This window comes from Brachyistius frenatus, unplaced genomic scaffold, assembly GCF_029030835.1.
Source record: "Brachyistius frenatus isolate BFR_SWC_R1_liver_20210118 unplaced genomic scaffold, ASM2903083v1 Contig_334, whole genome shotgun sequence".
In the NCBI taxonomy this organism is placed as follows: Eukaryota; Metazoa; Chordata; class Actinopteri; family Embiotocidae; genus Brachyistius; species Brachyistius frenatus.
The window spans coordinates 109,794-128,795 of NW_027210933.1; the positions used below are offsets into that span (position 1 = coordinate 109,794).

General features: G+C 42.4%; 3 protein-coding genes across 11 annotated transcripts in view; 2 read left to right on the plus strand and 1 right to left on the minus strand.

The window, feature by feature from the left end:
* The window catches only part of map7b (microtubule-associated protein 7b), a 26,779-nt gene extending 15,802 nt beyond the window's left edge, over positions 1-10,977 (plus strand). For 4 of the 8 annotated variants that reach the window (XM_069723580.1, XM_069723576.1, XM_069723579.1 and 1 more), the window contains 14 exons: positions 28-138; positions 817-912; positions 2,219-2,338; positions 3,892-4,064; positions 5,029-5,165; positions 5,370-5,614; positions 5,715-5,865; positions 5,954-6,113; positions 6,245-6,349; positions 6,432-6,482; positions 6,583-6,607; positions 6,728-6,830; positions 8,033-8,253; positions 9,068-10,977. In XM_069723580.1, the coding sequence (XP_069579681.1) occupies positions 28-138; positions 817-912; positions 2,219-2,338; positions 3,892-4,064; positions 5,029-5,165; positions 5,370-5,614; positions 5,715-5,865; positions 5,954-6,113; positions 6,245-6,349; positions 6,432-6,482; positions 6,583-6,607; positions 6,728-6,830; positions 8,033-8,253; positions 9,068-9,078 (1,709 nt within the window). In that variant the 3' untranslated portion in view covers positions 9,079-10,977. Of the gene's footprint in view, positions 1-27; positions 139-816; positions 913-2,218; positions 2,339-3,891; positions 4,065-5,028; positions 5,166-5,369; positions 5,615-5,714; positions 5,866-5,953; positions 6,114-6,244; positions 6,350-6,429; positions 6,483-6,582; positions 6,608-6,727; positions 6,831-8,032; positions 8,254-9,067 lie in introns of those variants that run through there. The other 4 variants (XM_069723578.1, XM_069723582.1, XM_069723577.1 and 1 more) reach the window with 3 other exon arrangements.
* On the minus strand, positions 10,971-13,874 carry armc1l (armadillo repeat containing 1, like). Of its 2 annotated transcripts, none has more exons than XM_069723586.1 (7): positions 13,776-13,874; positions 12,869-13,036; positions 12,554-12,645; positions 12,138-12,321; positions 11,927-12,043; positions 11,710-11,784; positions 10,971-11,605 (listed from the first exon to the last, which is right to left on the minus strand). In XM_069723586.1, the coding sequence occupies exons 2-7, from the start codon at positions 13,019-13,021 to the stop codon at positions 11,414-11,416; spliced, it is 813 nt and encodes a 270-aa protein (XP_069579687.1). In that variant the 5' UTR covers positions 13,022-13,036; positions 13,776-13,874; the 3' UTR covers positions 10,971-11,413. The 2 variants fall into 2 exon arrangements, with proteins under 2 accessions (XP_069579687.1, XP_069579686.1); XM_069723585.1 differs by lacking the exon at positions 13,776-13,874 and adding an exon at positions 13,377-13,426.
* On the plus strand, positions 13,633-17,991 carry mtfr2 (mitochondrial fission regulator 2). The gene is made up of 8 exons (XM_069723584.1): positions 13,633-13,750; positions 14,899-15,081; positions 15,174-15,278; positions 15,922-16,046; positions 16,378-16,571; positions 16,692-16,980; positions 17,118-17,301; positions 17,426-17,991. The coding sequence occupies exons 2-8, from the start codon at positions 15,010-15,012 to the stop codon at positions 17,468-17,470; spliced, it is 1,014 nt and encodes a 337-aa protein (XP_069579685.1). The 5' UTR covers positions 13,633-13,750; positions 14,899-15,009; the 3' UTR covers positions 17,471-17,991.
* The last annotated feature ends 1,011 nt before the right edge of the window (positions 17,992-19,002 follow it).

Below are 19,002 nucleotides of genomic sequence, written 5' to 3' on the forward strand. Positions count from 1 at the left end.
GCTTTTCTCATGTTTCTTTGATCCTAGACGCTGACAGACGGTCACTGTCCACCATGAACTTATCCAAACAATCAGACCCCGTCATTACAAAGCGCCTCTCCTCCTCCTCCGCCACGCTCCTCCACTCACCAGACCGAGGTAATGCAAATACCCACTACACACACAAACGCCAACATGATTCATTACAGTATCCACTTTTATGTCATGCACGACGCCCTTAATATGAACCAAAAAAAAACAACACAGATTTGCCTTCCTGCTGAGAAATAGATGACAGGATCAGCACCACTCTATAACAGTATATATGCACCTACGGTTAGCTTAGCTTAGTCTAAAGAATGGAAAAAGGAAAATAGTTCCGTCCAAAGGAAAGAGAATAAACCGCCCAGTGCCATTTAAGCGCTCTCGTGAACACATTCTTTTGTTTAGTCCGTAGAAAAACAGAAGTACAAACAAAAGTTGTGGTTTAATGATAGTCTTGGCGTCACCATGAGCTTTCCACACAGCCCTATAGTAACACCACAACCAGTCATTTCTATAGTTAAGTCTGTGTCGGGAATAAAAAACATTTAATATAAAGTCTTTCCTGGACAGGACTTGGGAAGCTTTATTCAGTCTTTATGCAAAGCTAGCATCTGCTAACATTCAATATTATCAGTCAAATATCAGGCAAACTGATCCTCTCCTCTAATTCCAGGCTGGAGAGCAAATAAGTGCATTTCCCAAAATCTGAACTTTTCTTTTGAGTCTTTATTTTGTTGTTGCTAATTTAACTATTAGGTCATGTATTCTTTGATGTTCATATGTTGCTGACAGGCTTTAAGATGAGAACAGCCTCCTCCCCTGTCATAAGCAAAGCTCAGTCCAAACCCCGCCTACACCATGGAAAGACCACCCAGCACAAAAACACAGGTGTCTCCTGGAGAATTTTTGGATGTCACAGATTGTACCCTACTCACTGTGCTGCAAAGCAAAAAAGATTACGGGCTGGAAACTGTACACGAATTCAAAAACGAATACTGTCTCAGTAAAATTAAGAAAGTACAGACGGTTCATTCATTGAGATGTGTCGTAGCTTTCTCACCTTGTATCTCATCTCTTTTGTTGTCCATTAATTTATAATATAGCTTTGAAACTAAAGTACATTTAAACTTGTATTCAGCAATTCTGCCATTACACTTTACTTTCATAGTGTAATTATCAAATGAATGTGCACAGCTCGCTGCGTACTCTGTACGTGCACGCGTTTGCACTTGTGTGCGTGTTTCATCAGAGGGATCAAGAATTTTTTTTTTCTCCCTCTAGCGTGACCCCTTTCTCTAATCCTCTGAAGGATAATCTTTTTGTTTTTGTGGGAACACACTTGTATGCTGTTTTCATCCTGGCTGAAAAATTGACACCCACATTTTACACAGCCTGACATATAAATATAATTATAGAGCCACTGGCATACTGTGAAAACAAACCGTGCATATTCAAACGGACTCTGTGAGAAACATCATGCAGATAAGAGTAACTCAAACTCTCACAGCAGGAATTGTTTGAATACCATGTGCCGTTACAGTTTCCAGCCCGATCGTATCTTTACCCCCCGCACCCTGAAACCTGCAATCTTTGTACTGCAAAGCTGCATGATTTGCTTGATATGCTGTCCTAAGTTTGCTTTAAGTGGCTAATCAGGTTATCACGAATGCTAATGAATTAATATTATAGGAATATGGCCATATTCCTACTGAGGGAACAAGGGACCAAGTCCCATGCAGAGAAGCTTTTAGCACTTCTTGAACTATGGTAAAGTCGTTGTTTTCTTGAAGCAATAATAAAATAAATCCTTTGTTTTGCACTGTTTATTTGATTTCTCTCCTCCCTATGTTTGCCCTCGGTCTGCACTTCGCTCCAGGCTGTTTCCTCCCTCTCGTAATTAACAGTCCAGCCCGTGCATGGTCACATCTTCACTTTAGCTCTTGCCTGCACTGTGTTTCAGTGTCGGGGAAGGAATGGGTAACGCATGCAGCAATTATGTGTCATTAATCTGGTTTGACTGATTGCTTCGGCTAATCAGTGAGTGGTTAATAGTTTTAGCTGTTGTCAAACCTCAACTGTTACGTGTGTGTGTGTGTGTGTGTGTGTGTGTGTGTGTGTGTGTGTGTGTGTGTGTGTGTGTGTGTGTGTGTGTGTGTGTGTGTGTGTGTGTGTGTGTGTGTGTGTGTTTTTTCAGGGCTGCGCTGCCTTCCATTGACGCCGTGGGAGAGTAATGTGGTGAACCGCCTGCAGCAGCCAACGCATTCCTACCTGGCCCGCAGCCGCAGTGCCATGAGTCTGTCTGGAGAGCAAGCCGGTAACCTAACAACACACATCCCTGATATATATATAAAAAAAAAAAGGGCCCCTCCTGGTCCCATTTGGTCAGCAGGGGCCCGTGCTTCTTGTGCTAGAAGTACTTTTACTGTTTTTATCTTGGTCTCTTGACCAGAGCAGAGTCGGATGTTAATCAGATTTGTCCAGACTTAAAGCATTATACTGTCTGAAACTTCCTTTAACAGCCTGTATCAGGCACCCAAAGCTCACATGCAAGCACGCACACATGCACACACACGCACAAACACACACACAAACACACAAACAAACACAAAGGTCGAAACAAGTAAGCTGTTCAAGAAGCATTGGTCTATTGATACAATGCCCTGTCCCCTTTGTTGTTACCATGGCAACAGTGACTTTAGATCATTTGTGTAAGTTTTGCATTAATTTTTTTTTTTTTTTTTAAGTTCAATGTTGAAATTTGACTTAAATATTATAAATAATTAGATATCTCAAATATTGGAGAATAATGGGCAACCAAGAGCCCCAATATGTTGGTGTTTTAATAGTTGGGAAAACCGTGACTACTTTTGAGTGCCCAAAATGAATACATTTTGATGATTAAATAACTTTTAATTCAGGGTGGGTCTTGAAATGATGCGTTTGTGGCGGAATGTGAAGTGAACTGCTCTTTGTGACCTTTCACAGCATCTTGTTGTCACCCATTGGGCAGAAATGCGTGATGCTGTTTCCATGACTCAAAGGAAGCGTATTTGTCTATTCGTTGTGTTTTTGGAGTAACCGTACTTTCTCACACTCAAATACACATGAACTCACTCACCCACACAAAACACACTCGCACTGCATCTTGTTTTGCTTTCCTCTACTCTGCACACTTTAATACGTACGATACAATATTGTCTGGAGTGAGTGAAGATGCAGCTCTTGGTTGTGTTTATGTATTGTTGTTGTTTTTATATATAATGTGCATTTTGCTGCATGTTCACTTCCTGTATGTGGTCTTAGGTCTAATGTGTGAGTATGAGTAGTTGGTGTGGACTGGATGACTAAGTAGAAATGCTTCCAACACTGGGATTTCTTTTTTTTTTTCTCTGCAGTTAACAGTTTGCTAAACCACTCCTACTGCATGTAGATGCCTCTAAGCATAAAGCAACATTTTCCACATCGTGCTGAGGTTTTAAACTTTACGTTTTTCTTATTCTCTAACCTGATCAATAAGGCAAACTAAATCCTTCTCTGTAAAGCTATGCGTTGACGTTCTTTGACAAACAGTGCCCAAGTGATGGTTGCAGAATGTTCGGAGCTGTTCTTCCGATCGGTAGCACTAATACTTTCTTTCTCTTCTTCTCTGTTCCTACCCAAACACCTTCTTTTCCATCCTGCGCTGGCCTTTCCGAACCCATGGCTTCTCCCTACTAACTCATCTGACATCCTTCTCATTCCTTCCTCACCTGCCTGATCTTCGGCTCCGTGCTCCTGCTTATCAAACCTCTTTCCGGTGTCCTAACGCCGTCCGGGTCCGTACCTTCTTCACGCCACGCTGAACTCCCACCTCGTACGTCACCGTAGCCATGCCTGTGTGTCCTCGCTCAGTGTCCTGCCACCCCATGGGCTCCATGTCCTTCAAGGCCCTGCAGGCGCAGCCCCTCCCTCACTGTCGCAGCCAGGAGAGGAGCCTCAGCAGGGAGACGGCTTCCTCGTCTTCCACCATCCCACGGAGGAGGACAACTGGAACCACACGGGTAGGACATGTCATCAAGGTGTAACTGCACAGTTTGACAGCACATCTAGAAAATGCGGTTTGCACACACAAAACCCCTGAAATATCGTATTGACACGTCAGCTGTGAAACGGTCCTGACGATCCTGTTGTTCAAATAAGGTACTCGATCACATGACCGTCGTCAGATCTCCTCTTTTTTTTCATTTCTGATGTTAAATGAATAATTTGATTTGCTATATTATGAGTGATTGTGTTTATGTGCAGCCATTTATGTTTAAAGTATTTTAAGTCCCAGATCAGTCAGAAACAGTGAGTCAGAATTTTAGTCATCACACACACACACACACACACACACACACACACACACACACACACACACACACACACACACACACACACACACACACACACACACACACACACACACACACACACACACACACACACAGTTGTCCATCTGTCTGCTGCTGTGTCACAGCTTATGCCATTAAGGTCTTAGAAGGATGACATCGTGGACACTGTTCATCCCACAGACTGCAGACAGCACACATATATTCTTGTTCATTATTATGCTGAGTCAGAACTTTGCATGTTAAAGTACACACATTTTTGCCTTTTCTACTAACAAGAGATATAAAGTATGCCATTTGAGTTTGACTGAATTAAAGAAGGTTGTTTTTTTATGTGTGTGTGTGTGTGTGTGTGTCACGGCTCAGTGCCAGAGGTTATGCACGGCGACAGGATGACTGTCTGAGTCTAATCCTGTTACTGATCTCCCTCTGCTGCCAGTAGGACACCTGGGTCTGGACACCTTTTGTACCATGTGATTACTTTGAGTGTCGCTAAAGAGCGGACAGTTTTGTGAAGACCTTTTTATGCCGCTGGCTCACTCGGGTCCTGATTCAGTGACGAGAAAGGATCCCGCTCGTTTTGGATAATGTTTTTCTTCTCTTTGTTTCACTGCATCTCCTGCTCGAACCGCAGAAGGACCGTGACAACGTCAGGAAGTCATGGAGCAACCTGACATTGCCACTGGCTCCCGTCCTGTCACTGCCCCCCAGCAAGCGCTCCTCTTCTCCAGGCAAGAAGATCAGTAAAGTGACAGCGCCCTCTCCTGGCAGGTAGGAGAATATTACCCAGATTTACTCTGTACAGATTGGAATTATGGATTATTTGGATCAGAAATAGGGTGTCCAATGTCACTCCGCAGCTATTTTTCTGACATGCTTTTCTGAAGAATATTTTGTGAAATGTAAAACGGGGATTAGACATAATTGCTCTTTTTAGGAGTATATGTTTGGGCATACTTTCCCTTGTGCACACAGACCTCCACAGAAGACAGCAGGGCGCCCTCCGACCCCCAAGCGGCTCAAGTCTCCGGGGGCAGAAGACCCCGGAAACCTTCGTCCTGTCAGGGTCACGCCCGACAGCTCCCACCCCTCAACGCCTAGCAGAGCTCAAGACAAGGAGGAAGAGCGGGTCCTCAGCCCTCCTCTGCCTCGACCTCAGCCGCTGGGCCAGAACAGATCCTCGACTGAGCAGAACCCTGCGACGCCCACAGGAGCCGGCGGTCAGTAATCACCCTCAAAGTCTTTTCACACCTACAGTACAAAGCATTTGGTCAGTTTAGCAGTTGCGCCGGTATAAGTGTCTTTTATGATGCCTTCTAGAGAAAGTAAGCAGTCCTCCAGCCCACAAGCCCTCAGCCGGCACCACAGATCCAGAGGAGGCGAGTCGTATCCTGTCTGAGAAACGACGGCTGGCCCGCGAGCAGAGGGAGCGAGAGGAAGAGGAGCGCAGGCAGCAAGAGGAGCAGGGGAGGTACGCTGACTGTGCTGCGTGAGAAACTGTAACGTACTCAAGGGTGTGCGTTTCAGGACTTCTAACTGATCTGTTTGGGTCTTTTCAGATTAGCGAAGGAGGAGATGGCTCGGCGTAAGGCGGAGGAGCGGGCGAGGAGAGAGGAGGAGGTTCAGCACCAGGCTGAGGATAGGAGGAGGAAGGAGGAGGAGGAGAGGAAGGTGGAGGAAGAGAAGGAGAGAGAGGAGGCAGAGAGACTGCAGAAACAGGTCCGAGAATACTTCCGTGCTTCACCTGTGTTCGAATAAGAAAAAAAACATTTCAACTAAATTCTTTATTTAACAGAGAAGTGAGAGATGTCACTATAAAATGTGTGTGTGTGTGTGTGTGTGTGCGTTAGAAAGAGGAGGACGAGTCCCGACAGAGGGAGGAGGCGGAGCGACTGAGGCAGGAGAGAGAGAAACACTTCCAGAAAGAGGAGGCTGAGCGCCTAGAGAGAAAAAAGGTGACACACACTCACACAGAATAAACCTTGCTTGTGATGTGCAGCGGATCTTAAAGCTCTTTTACCTTTTTCTAACCACCAGCGTCTTGAGGAGATCATGAAGAGAACAAGACGTTCAGACACGACAGAAAAGGTGGAGAGCAGGATAGGATGAAAATCGAACAAATATCCAACAGAATAATCTTCGTGAAGTGTTCATTCTCTTCTTTTTTTTTTTCTCATCCCATCTCCAGAAAGTCCGAAATGGAGAAGATGCAGGTAATTAATTCCACCTTTTATTTTTTTTACAATTACCTTTGCAGGAATATATCTGTATTCTCTGTAGTTGTTCCCGTGCTGCTGTTCCTGACGGCCGTGTCGATTTTCTTTCGCCGTCAGTGACCCCTTCCTCTCCTGCCGCGTCTGCAGCGACACACAACAGTAACGGCAACGGTCGCCAGCCGGACGCCAGCCCAACAGCACCGAGCCATCCTGACCAGAGGTAGAGTCGTAGGCAGCGTTACAGCAGATGTGTTTTACCATATTGGGACGAACCGCTGCTCACAAAATACGTGCAACTCGGGTGCTGACGTTGATCAAGCGACACAACGTGGACTACTTATTTAGAATGGTTGTAGCGTCTCCCTGCACTGTGCACATCATGCTGCTGCACATCATGGTGCACAGCAGAAGCTCAGTCTCTGAACATTGTGATCCTCCCTCCTACACAAGTTTATTTGGAATTTGTCACATTGATGTTATCTGTCAGTGTAATGAGGCTATGTAATGATGAATTACATTAATAGAGTTTTTTTGTGATTGTTGAAATGCCAAAAAATGTCTGCAGCTTTTCTTTAAAATGGACGAAATCTTTCATATTTCTATGTGCCAATTTTCTTTTCTCGGCAAAATTGCAGGACTCGTCAAATATTGCGAGCTGGAGGAGAATGCGATTTGCTTTCTACCTACCTAATGAAGAAAGCGTCATTAATAATCAATCGTTTCCTCTGATAACAAGCACACCACACTTCACAGAAATGGCTGACAATATTTTTGCTGGTTTTTTTTTTTTTTACTTTTCTGAATATAAACAAACATGCAATCAAAGAATAGGAGTCACAAAAGTGACATAGCTTTACGAAACAGTCTGTCGGTGACGGCAACATAGAATACATAGGCTCTGAATTTCTGTAGCAAATAAGTGCTTTAAGTTTGTTTTTTTTATATTATTTCAACACATAATGTATGCAAAAATACAAAACGTAAACTCGTGTAATTTCAGGCATACCGTATCGTTACACTGACACATGGAAGTGCGACAATTGCCAACGTCCTTTTCACGACGGATCATTTTTCCCATAAACCCCGTCACTTCCTGTTCTGCGATTTTTATTTTTTTTTCCCCGTCAACCAGCGTGTAGTTGGCTTTGATGATGAGAGCTTGAAGAGCCGTGCGGACTTTAAATAAGGAAACATTTTTGTACGTCTTGTTTGGAGAGGCTCTGTTTCGGCTGCAAAGCTTCCATTGAGTACATTTGTTCTGGAGAGATCGAGGGAAGTTTTCCGAGATTGAAAGCTCCGACAGACGTTGTGAAGATCGGTTTGAGTTTGTATCAATTCTGGTGAACGCAAAATCCTGATTTCCTGGAGGGACTCTCTAATTCCCATTCTCTGTTTTTTGTTGTTGTTTTTTTCTGGTTCCAGGGAGAACGGGGAGTTTGAAGAGGTGATTGTACTGCCTCCACATTCCAGGTTGTCTCCTGCTGAAGGAGAGGAGGAGGAGGAGGAGCAGCAGCAGGAGGAGGAGGAGGAAGAGGAGGAGGAGCAGGAAGAGGGGGGGAGAGTTCCTATCGTAGCCTTCATGGAGAACGGTCTCCTAAAGCCTCTGAGTGGAATAGAAGATATATCAGCGCAGCAGGGACCAGGTCAATAAGCGTCAATACACTTTTTGTTTTTCCACCCCATGTTCTTACATTTGTCTTCATTCACCCTCACTGAATTCTCTCGATACGGTAACAGAGCATCCTTCACTCTGGGACAGCTCTTGGTGTGGTCGTCTCTGTAGGGCGCTTTTCAAAGAAACCCTGATTTTGTCACAGCGATGTCATCAGGGTGATGTCATCAGGGTTATCTGGGACCGAGCTCGAGACGTCCCATTTTTGCCTGAAATTCGGCGTTACAAGGGTTGCGCCGTGGAATTTGAAAGAAATTGGCATTTAATGACATGCTATTGCGGTTGCATTGTAGGAAATGTGGGATCCGCGTGATCCGTACGAATAACTAAAAGTCATGAAATCTCCGGCTCTGATTTCGACTGTTTTTAAAGAATCTGCCTCTCTCAAGACCCCCAACTTTATTGATTGTATCCTAAGGAATGAAATAAGTGATAGCAGCAAGAGAAATCTAGCCTTTTATTATGTCTGGTGATGGTGAAAAGAAGCATCACCGGTGTCTCCGAGTGTCTCTTCTTCCCTCTCCATCCCACCAACTATGTCGTGAAATGACGGCGCTGGTGGTGTGGATGAAAAGCTTTTGCAGATGCTTCCTAGCAACACACTTCCTTTTAAGACAGTCAGTAAAAAAAAATAACTGATAGCTTCTACAAGAGCAATTTAATCAACATATTTTATTCATAAAGTAAATAGTATCCAGAAACATGAAGAAACTGGTGTTGATTCTGTATTAGCCTTCATAATAACGGCATTCCCCCCCCCCCTTGTTTGTGCCTGTGATATTCAGATGTTGCCTGATGCCCAGTTACGACATGATGACTCCACACCCAGAGAGAGACAGAGACAGACAGAGAGAGAGAGAGAGAGAGAGAGAGAGACAGAGAGCGAGGGAGACAGAGAAACATGGAGCTGTTGGACTGAATCAAAAGGGAGGACTCGCAGCGCCGGATTCTTTCTCACCCTCCAGCACCGCAGCCATTTCCCAAAGATGGTGGTCTCCAAAGATCTCCCTAAAGCATCCCCAGCGAGACAAGTTACTTTTCCCTCGACGAGCTCTCGGGGTGAGAGCTCGTCTCTCTGTCTCGGACCACGACTACGCCTGGTTTGTTCTGCGTATACAGCCCACGCTGCCCCCCCCTGACCCTGAAGCGGATGTCCTGAAATCACAGGAGGACATCGAACGCCATCTTGCGACTGTGTGTGATTGTGAGTGCGAATGAGAAACTGAAAATACCATAAACTGAGATCAGTTGTTAAGTCTTCAGCCGTGATACTAGGAGATGTTGTTGGGGTTTTTTTTTTTGGTCCCCCCGCCCCCTGCAGACATACTGTAATCAGACTGACAGAATCAGCAGTGTGACTTTAGAACTGGAGCAAGTACAAGAGGCTCAGACTTAAACTTAAAATGCATTTCTCCTCTGGAACTGGAAACTCGTGATTATGACGATTCAACATTTCTACTGAAATGTTTGAGAAGAGATGGGACATAGGAATGATATCAGTGCATTAAGTTATATTGAGACGACTGGAAGGTGTCTTGTACTGTAATATATTCTGCTGTGACTACAGTGTTTAAAACTAGAGCTTGTTAACGGGGGTGAGACAGGGTTGACGGAGTATTACAGACTCTAGGTTGAATTATGACAAAATGAAAATACTGTTCTCGACTGAGAATTAGAGTGTAAACTTCCGATCTTTGTTTAGTTTTATTTAATTGCTGTACAGATATAACATGATTCTTAATTTTGTCCTCATTTTCTGTTCAAATTAAGGAAAAATATGTGCTCTGGCTGCCCCCTTTTCATTTGTTTACCCTTTACATTAAAGCTGCTTCCTACATCCTGTTCCACTGAGCAGCGTTAGAGGAACTTGGTTGTGGCTTCGCCACCTTGTGTTGACTTTCGTTTTGGCCAAGCGAGTACAAAATGGACTAAAATAATTTACTGGAGGTGTTAAATAACTTGAATAATTCGATCTTTTTTTGGATAAAGGATTTGTGAAGAAATGCTGCTAATTTTGACATTCCTTTGCCTTACTGCATTGTAAAAGGAATGAGGTGACTTTCAATCAATCATTCACACTAAAAGGAAAATACTGGAAGCATTCCTCGCGAGCTTTGACGTTCTGGCTGTGTGTCCAAACTTTCCACGAGCTTCTTTTTCTCTTTCTTATGAAAAACGATTAAATGCTTTGTCACCATTTAACAGCTTTTTATGTCAAACTATTGGTCCTTCATACAGCTTTTCATTTGTGTAAAGACAAAGAGGGAGGAATCAAGTCAAACACTGGAAACCTGACCATTACACCTCTGTGATCTTTTCTTCGTCTTCATCTCTCAGCTCCCAGTGACGTCGCTCTGTTTGCATTAAACTTTTGCACTTGAGTTTCCTTTATGTTTATATATTTGCAGTACCACCAAAGTGGAATGAACTTCAGATATCTAGGTTATGTACTTGCAGGTTGCTGCCAGTAGTACATAGCATGCTGTTATCAACATGGTAACTTGATGCTATAAATTATGTATAAAAGTGGATATTTTACAAAGACCACAGAGCTTTGGAAACTAACAGGCCCTTTTCTACAGAGGCGTTGGGATGACTTCTTTGAACCACTGAAAAGCTGAAATCTCTGTACAACTGTTGCAGCTGTACTGTTTGGCAAGTAAATAAAACTTTTTGAATTGAAGACTTCCACTCACACTCATGTTGTCTTGCAATGATTTTCTTGTCAATAATTGAGGAAACAGCGGAAAAACAGCTTGTAGTAATGTTTCATATTTGAGCGTAAACCAATACAACTATCAACAAACAACAGGAGAGAAACTACTTTTCACGTTTGTTTCCATGCAAGAAAGAAAAAGATCAAATGTAAAGAGTGAAGGACAAATTTTAAAAAATATTTACACTGTGTGAATAGTGGATAGAAAAGAACCAGTCCAGTGAAAATTCACATTTCAAGTGCGTGGGTTTGCATTCAACTCTCAGCAGAACAGAGATTGAGCTGATAATTGAGTTACTCACAGAAATGCCAGTCATGACTATGCAGACTGACCCAGACTGAAGTCCTGTTGTCTCATTCCACTTAAAAAAAAAAACCATCTCTGTGGGTCCCCGGAAATCACAGCACTCCACTTTCACCAGTAAAAGGTTTTTGTGAGGAAACCGGCAGCAGCGTTGAGCCAGCTCCCGCTGGTGTCTTCCTTAGCTGTGGTGCGAGAAATTGCCCGGTCGACCTCCCTCTCTGGGCTCTCCTCCTCTGGGAGGTAATCTGGTAGAGCTGAGTTTTGCTGCACTTTTACCTCAGACGTGCTCAGAGGAATATAAACCTGAAAACATTACGAGACAAGTTAAATGTGAACTTTGCACCCTCGTATTTTTGTTTTGTTTTTCACCGGCGGATCCTAAAAAGTGTAGTCAAAAGTTGATTCACCTCTTCTCCTGCCTCATTCTTCACCACTTGTTGGGCTGACAGCACATTAGTGGCGGCGATGGCCATCGCCAGACTCTGCAAATGAAGAGACAGATGAGATGCAGTTTTATTATGTAGGATTCGTGCAGCAGGTATGACAGAATTACAGCGTTATAACAAATAGCAGGACAGTTAGTTTCCTGAGCAGACACTGACAGTAAATGTTTTTGTTGGTTACCTCAGTGGGGAGGTCTGAACGGATGCGAACGGTGCATCTCTTGGAGGCCATTTGGAAAGTGAAGCTGATCACCCCTCTGACCTTCAGAAGAGCCTCCTCACACAAGCCTCGCTGGACCTGGACACGACAGATGATGATGTTAGATCACTTGCCGGCAATGATAACATTTGCTGGCGAGTCTAAACGTGTGCACGTCAGTCAGCCCACTCACTATGGTGTCCAACCCTTGGATGTGCAGAGTGATAGACTTGGCCTTCTTGTTGGAGAAGTTGATAAAGAACTGAGACTTCTTCGCCCTCTCCCTCTCAGGTGTGCCGGTGGGAGGATTAGTAGGTGCACTCAGAATATTATACACCTCCTGGGCCAAAGCTGTGATGTCACCAGACAGACCCTCTCTGTACGGAGAAATATTATATTCATCCGAGTGGTTCGGGGTGTATGTACCGCTCTTTATGGACAATAAGACGCAGCGTAACAAAAACATGGCCTTGTAATTAATTCATCGCGTAAACAACTGCCGGCGTCGTCGTAAATTTCACAAACAAACCGCATCACAGTGCTTTAAAAATACGACAGTTCAGGAAAAACATGGGGATGAACAACGTGAAAATAACGTGACCTTCTCACCTTCCCATAAGATTCTCCAAGCTCACCATCATACCCAGCTCATTCTTCATGGTGGAGACGTTGGGAGGCAACTCGGCCAAGTAGCGAAGGGTCTGAGGACAAAAGGAAGACGGGACGGAGCAATTTACTTTGTTCACTACAACATATTGCTCATAAAGTCCAGGTTTCCAACAACGTAACCTACTATATATTTCAAAGTGAAATCAATTCTGCATTACAACAATGTGTGACGTCATCCTGTTTTAGAAAACAGTACTTCCAACAAGGAAAAAAAAAAGACCCGTCAGTACGTCTGCATGCAGCCTCTTCCCTCACCTGCAGAGTCGCGAACAGCACTTCTGGGTTCTGGTGGTCCAGGAAGAGAACCAGTCCGGGGAGGCAGCCCTGGTCCTGGACAATCACATCCCGGTTCTGCGGCTCGGAGGCCAGATCTCGCAGCTGACTCACCACCGACAGTGCATCCATCATCTTTGTTGACTTAAACTGGAAGATGAAAACGTACAGATGAGTATCTGCGGTTTGAGGTAACGCTGCTGTTTCTGTTGGATATTAAAAAAAAAAAAGCTGAAAATAATATCAAACTTGGAGCGAAACGGGCACATTAAAGATAAATAAAGTTGACCTGTCGAGTCGTTGAGGTTGTGGCTAACAAGAAGCTATCCAACTACTTTCGTCACGTTTGAAGCGGGCCAAATTCACAAAAATACATGTTGTTTGTTTAGTTCCGCGGTTGGAATAAGAAATGTAAAGTCGCCGTAAGTGACTTCTAAGGTCCGGAAATGCAGAACTTGTAGTTTACGTGAGTTTCGCGACGTTTTCTTACCAAAGAGGAAACCAACCACTCGTGCACGAAAATACAAATTTGGCGACTGGTTTTCGTCATCGGCAATTGGTCAACTAACCGTTGCCAACGCTGCAAGTTCGCCCGCTCCTATTGGCTGCTGGTGCAAGTTCTGCATTTTCAGCCAATCAGAGGAGGTATTGCTGCTGCGGCTTTATTTGACTTCAAAGATCTGCTGCCTGGACGCGTGCGAGGAGGAAACCTGCAAGTACTTCGTGTACATATATATATATATATATATATATATATATATATATATATATATATATATAGTTATAGTTCATGCAATTGCCTGTGAAGACGATTTAGGAAAATATAAACATAGATCCATATTTCGACGAGGAAACAACTGAACGGTAAGTACAAACATATTCACGTTACTTTTGATGATCTGTGCAGCTTTTGGCACTGCGGTGCATGTGACTCGATCCCTGCACTGCTCACAGAAGAAGGTTACTCTTTTCAAATGAAAACTAAAGTCCACTAAGAACCTCCGCTGTGCTGACAGTGCGATTTCACAGCCTACCGAGCATCCAGCGGTGGAGGGACAACTGCCTCCCCGAGCAGCAGTTTGTAATGGCACCAGGTGACACTATGGCAATTGGTCAGTAATGGACTCTTTGAATTTGGCTTGAAACCAAATTCAATCATTTCAGCACCTTTGGCTCAGAAAATGTCCCGGTGAACCCACAGTGAGTGTCGTGTTCAGAGTTGGTCACGATCCTTGTCGGTCAGTTTGATTGACATGGATCATTTCCGGATACAGCGGGTACCCACGGTTGGTTTATAGGCAAGGGGGAGTTTCTTTGTGCAGTCCCAATCAATAACAATGCAAAGCAATCCATACAAGACCTAAAAGACATTCAGATGAGGGATAAAACAATTCAAGGTCAAATAAAAGCAATGTGATTGTTAAAGGACGAAACAAAATATAACACAAAAATGTAATAAACAAAAGAATTAAAAATGATTTAAGAGACTTGTAAAGGCCCTCTAACAGTAGTTCATGCTTGATTTGTAACGATTAGTTGATAGACAAAAAAACTATGTTGATTATTAATTAATAGTTTGGGCTCTTTTTTTTTAAATGCAAAAATACTAAACTTCCCAGATTCTAGCTCTTAAAATCGAATATTGACTGGATCCTTTAGTCCGCCATGATAATAAACTAAATATCTTTTGATTGTTGACTCTTAGATTGGGACAAAACAAGACATTTTAGGATGCACCTTCAGCTTTGGGAAACACTGGTTGATGTTTCCACCATTTTAAAGACAAACACCTAATCGCATAACCGAGATCCTAATCGACAGCATTGGTAATAAAGAAAATAATAATTATTTGCCACCCTAGTCCAGACTGCGGTTATTGAATTCTTGCAATAGTTTCAAGGAGATATTGGTTGATTTCGTATTTGTCCAGATTTCTGGCTTGATTTGTGGTTTAACATAAAAGATTTTGATAATACCTAAAAGTGTTGTATGATTATTTTTATTTTTTTCAGGTGTAAAGCATGTGACTTAGCGGCATCTTTTCTTTTTTAGCATCTCACCAAGTCAGTCAGCAGAAAGAGGAGCTTTGCAGGCGTCAGCTTGTGCTGGAAAAAGTCCTTGCAATGTCTTTAGTAGAGGATATAGTGGATGTGTTGCACATTGTCCTGGAGTATTTTGGGATGCCTCCAGACATGGTAAGTGTACAGATGCACCTCTGATATAGTTGTGATGCCGATTCTCAAACTGGATGTTTTTATGAGTTCTGTGTGTGTCATCTTGCCTGTAGCTGGTTCCAGTGTGGGACAGTCAGCTGTGCGGTCAGTATCGCAGCCTTGTACGGATGATAGGGACAAATCTCCCATTGACGCCTACCCCACGTGTCCACTTTCAGGTATTGTACAACATGTGTTTTCAAACACGTCATTAAATGACATATTTGTCTTTACCTGGTCAAATGCAACTCTGCAAATTAACCGGAAGTGTGTGGTATACGGCTGACAAAGAAAGGATTTAACCTGATTTAAATGACACTTGAGTTACACATCTATTACTGTATCTTAACTTCAGCGGAAGTGTTAAGTTGTATTTTTTATATAAAATTTTCCTATGTATGACATAGATATGGATGTAGAGATGCAACAATCGATTAGTGGATCAATATACAATTTATGGCTGGACTATTTTTTATAATTAAATAATCTTTTTTGTAATTTCATAAGCAAAAATGTCAAATCATTTCTCTTTTTTGTGTCACAAGTGATAGTAAACGAAACATATCTTTGGACTATTTGTTAGACCAAACAAGAAATTTGACACACCTGTCATCACCTGATGTTTACTTTTATTTAATATATAAAACAATGTATCTAAAAAAATCATAGGCAAATTAATTGATTGTAACAATAACTGTTATTTTCACCTTTACACCAAAGACATTTACACAACTAACTGCTGTATATAAACTGAGTAATTAATCTCATAAGTATTATTTATAACGTCTGTGTACTCTTTCCTTGTCCATGTTGCGTCCTCAGATCCCTCTTGGCACCTTTAGACCCCATGGATATGTTGACATCACCATGGAAACGCCAGCCATCCCCTCATTCGCTGACGTCATGTGGGTGTTTGAGGATGAGGGCGACAGCTTTGCCAAAACCAGGTAAAAACACAAATGAGCACAAGACAAATACCATGAAGACAGTTTTTCTCTTTTTCTTGCTGTTGTGTGAAAACAGAAGGTAAACTGAAATCTTAACTTGTAGGCTGCTTATTTGACCGCTGACCTCTGCAAAAAAGAAAAAGAAAAAAAAGCACTTAATTGACCATCTTTTCTTTTTTTAACTACAGAGAAAAACGGATTTCTTTATATACAAAATGATGTGGTACTGACAGAGATAATTATGCATGTCTGACAAGCTTCTCCCATTACATCCAGATGTTGGTAATACAAATAGGAGAATGAATGTAAGACGAATGTGTGGTCTCCATAGGAACCATTTACCTCCAAAGAAGCAAAGTACTGTAAATCGAGAGGTGATGAGATACCCGAGACCGACCATGAATCCATCCCAGAGAGGAGGAAGATCTGATCCAGACGCCCTGAAGAAGATCACGGCGCTGGAGAATGAGCTCCTCAAACTACGAGCTCAGATAGCCATGATTGTTACTGCTGCACCAGCCTCAGGTATTTTAACAACTTTTTTTTTTTTTTTTTCCCATAAAAGACACACCCATGTTCTGAGTACGTCAAGATAATCTTGATCTTTATTATTATTTTTTTTTATTTCTTTCAACATGTTTTTAGGTCTGACTGAGTCCCAAAAGGCCTTAACATCCCCACTTCTCACATCCACACCTCGCTGTGCTGCTCCGCCACCGCCACCGCCACCTCCTCCCTGCCCAAGCTCGTCCTCCGAGACTTTGTCTGTGATAGAGCTGATCCGACAGCGCAGGCAGAATGACAAAAACCTTGATAAGGGACAGCGCAGGCCCCAGGACTCAGGGCTCAGTAAGGGTTCAGGAAGTAAAGGGATCCCGTCCATGATGGACGTTCTGAAGGACTTAAATCACATTAAACTGCGCTCAGTGGAGAGGTAGGCATTCAGCACTCTTTTATTTTCTGCTCGTTTTATCCCCTAATTTTCATTACCTTTACCTTTTTTCATGGTTTCCTGTGTTGATGTGTACAACAGCTGTCCTTTGACAAAGCATTTTCATTTTTTTCCTCGAGATCTCCAGGGGGAACCCCCATCAGGAACAGACGCAGTAAGGGAGGTCCAGCATTGCTTAATGATCCAGCCGCTCTTATTACTGAAGCACTAAAGAGGAAGTTCGCCCAGCATCATCACAACAACTCCTCCGACAAAGAGAATTCCTTCGATTTATCACCTTTCAGCAGTCCAGAAACACCCATGGTTTGTTTACCACAGACAAAAACCACACTCACACATTCTCTTTAATTTATTACATTACAATGTTCTTTTTGAAATTGTGTTCACCCCTATGTCTTGGTACAAAAACTGAGCTGCTCTGTTTCAGGTTCCTCAGCACACCAGACGCCGTCAGGGACGCCGCCACCTCTGATCCTGTTAAACGGTAACTTCTGGCACTAAGGGGTCAAAGGCCACATGTCGCCATCCAATCGTAGCTCCCACAGATGTGCCTCACAAACTCAGTTACTGAATTTGAATTACGTTTCATTTTTGCTTGTCTTTCCTTTTGTTCTTGTAAGAGTGTTTGTTTCACAATGAACAAAGTGTCTTTGTTTGGATTTTGAATGTATGATTTTTGTTATCGCAGTTGCTGTAAACAAAGGTTTTGGTACACATTTTGTGTTTGTACACAGTCTTACTGTTTCAATTGTTTGTTATTGTGCTACTATGTTTGTGTGCAGAACACCTGTAAAGGAAATAATGTAATAATGTATTTAAGCAGGTATGCACTGTAGCTTTTCACCATCTGCCTTTTGTTTGTAAAATCACTCTTCAGTCTTACCTCAACCAAATGAAGTGCAGACCAGCGGGATTTGAGATTCACACAGCTCTCTTCTATGCAACTATTTTTTTTTTAGGTTTTATTTGATTAAAGAGTTAATGTGCACTGACCGATTTTTTTTGTTTTTGGTAATAGTTCTGTTCCAGTTGAAATGTGCACATGTGCACGTTTTTGCCTTATGACAGTGAAAAGCAATAGAACTGATGCTTAGACTGCTGCAAGGCGGCGCAGAACATGCATAAGTAATGTCATGTCACAGTGTTGCTTTCAAAGCCATTTTTAAGTGAAGCTATGCAGTTGCCTCTCAGTCTTCAATAGGAACCAATGCGCTTGTTAACCTCGGAGAAGGTACAGAAAGCAGCACAATTTTGATTACCACATTGTTGGTTTTGGTTTTGGCATAGGATTGGTAAATAAAATTAAATCTAGATTGCCATATGTGGCAGTATATGGCTGCCTCATATGGCAAAACCTTTAAACATTTAATCGCTACATTTGATATGTATTTTAAATATCTGTAATTTAATTCTTTTAAATCAAAATTAACATTTCAGATATCCTCGATGTCATTCTTCCCAGGAACAATGATGTCACTTTCACCAATCTTCTATTTGAAGTTTTTCATCACACATATCTCGGGGTCATTTCACTGCAGGCTCTTTTCAGGGTGAACTGAGGCTGGGTGTCGTACGTTTTCAAGATCTCAAAGCTGCGTTTGATAATGTGGCTTGTTAATCAAAATTTACAGTATATTTCAAAGTCACTCAAGTGACAATATGATGTGTGTGTGTCTACATATTTTTCTTTCCTCACTAGGACATTTACTTTGTTGGAATCAGTGGTCCTCACTGGGACCAAACAACTCTATTTTGTAAGCTATAAACATTAGTGTAATAATATACATTATTCAATAATTTTCAAAAGTGATGATGACAATCAGAGATTGTTATAGTTGTTGATTATAGGTACAAAATCACAAATCCCTAATTTTTGTCAGAGTTTAACAATCTGTGCAGGATACAACACCCTCTATTCTGTGATAAATAAACAGTTGTCCACTGATGATAAGAATAATTTCCCCCCCAAAAAACTGCTGATAAATGACATGCAGCATTTTATAG

Excerpts from the sequence above, each read along its gene's own strand:
- armc1l (XM_069723586.1), bottom strand. The coding sequence starts at position 13,021 with ATGATGGATGCACTGTCGGTGGTGAGTCAGCTGCGAGATCTGGCCTCC. Across the intron at positions 12,646-12,868 it reads TGCTGTTCGCGACTCTGCAG|ACCCTTCGCTACTTGGCCGA; the intron begins GTGAGGGAAGAG and ends TTTTGTCCTCAG. Across the intron at positions 11,785-11,926 it reads GTTCAGACCTCCCCACTGAG|AGTCTGGCGATGGCCATCGC; the intron begins GTAACCAACAAA and ends CTTCATTTGCAG.
- mtfr2 (XM_069723584.1), top strand. The coding sequence starts at position 15,010 with ATGTCTTTAGTAGAGGATATAGTGGATGTGTTGCACATTGTCCTGGAG. Across the intron at positions 16,572-16,691 it reads TACTGCTGCACCAGCCTCAG|GTCTGACTGAGTCCCAAAAG; the intron begins GTATTTTAACAA and ends ACATGTTTTTAG. Across the intron at positions 17,302-17,425 it reads GCAGTCCAGAAACACCCATG|GTTCCTCAGCACACCAGACG; the intron begins GTTTGTTTACCA and ends GCTCTGTTTCAG.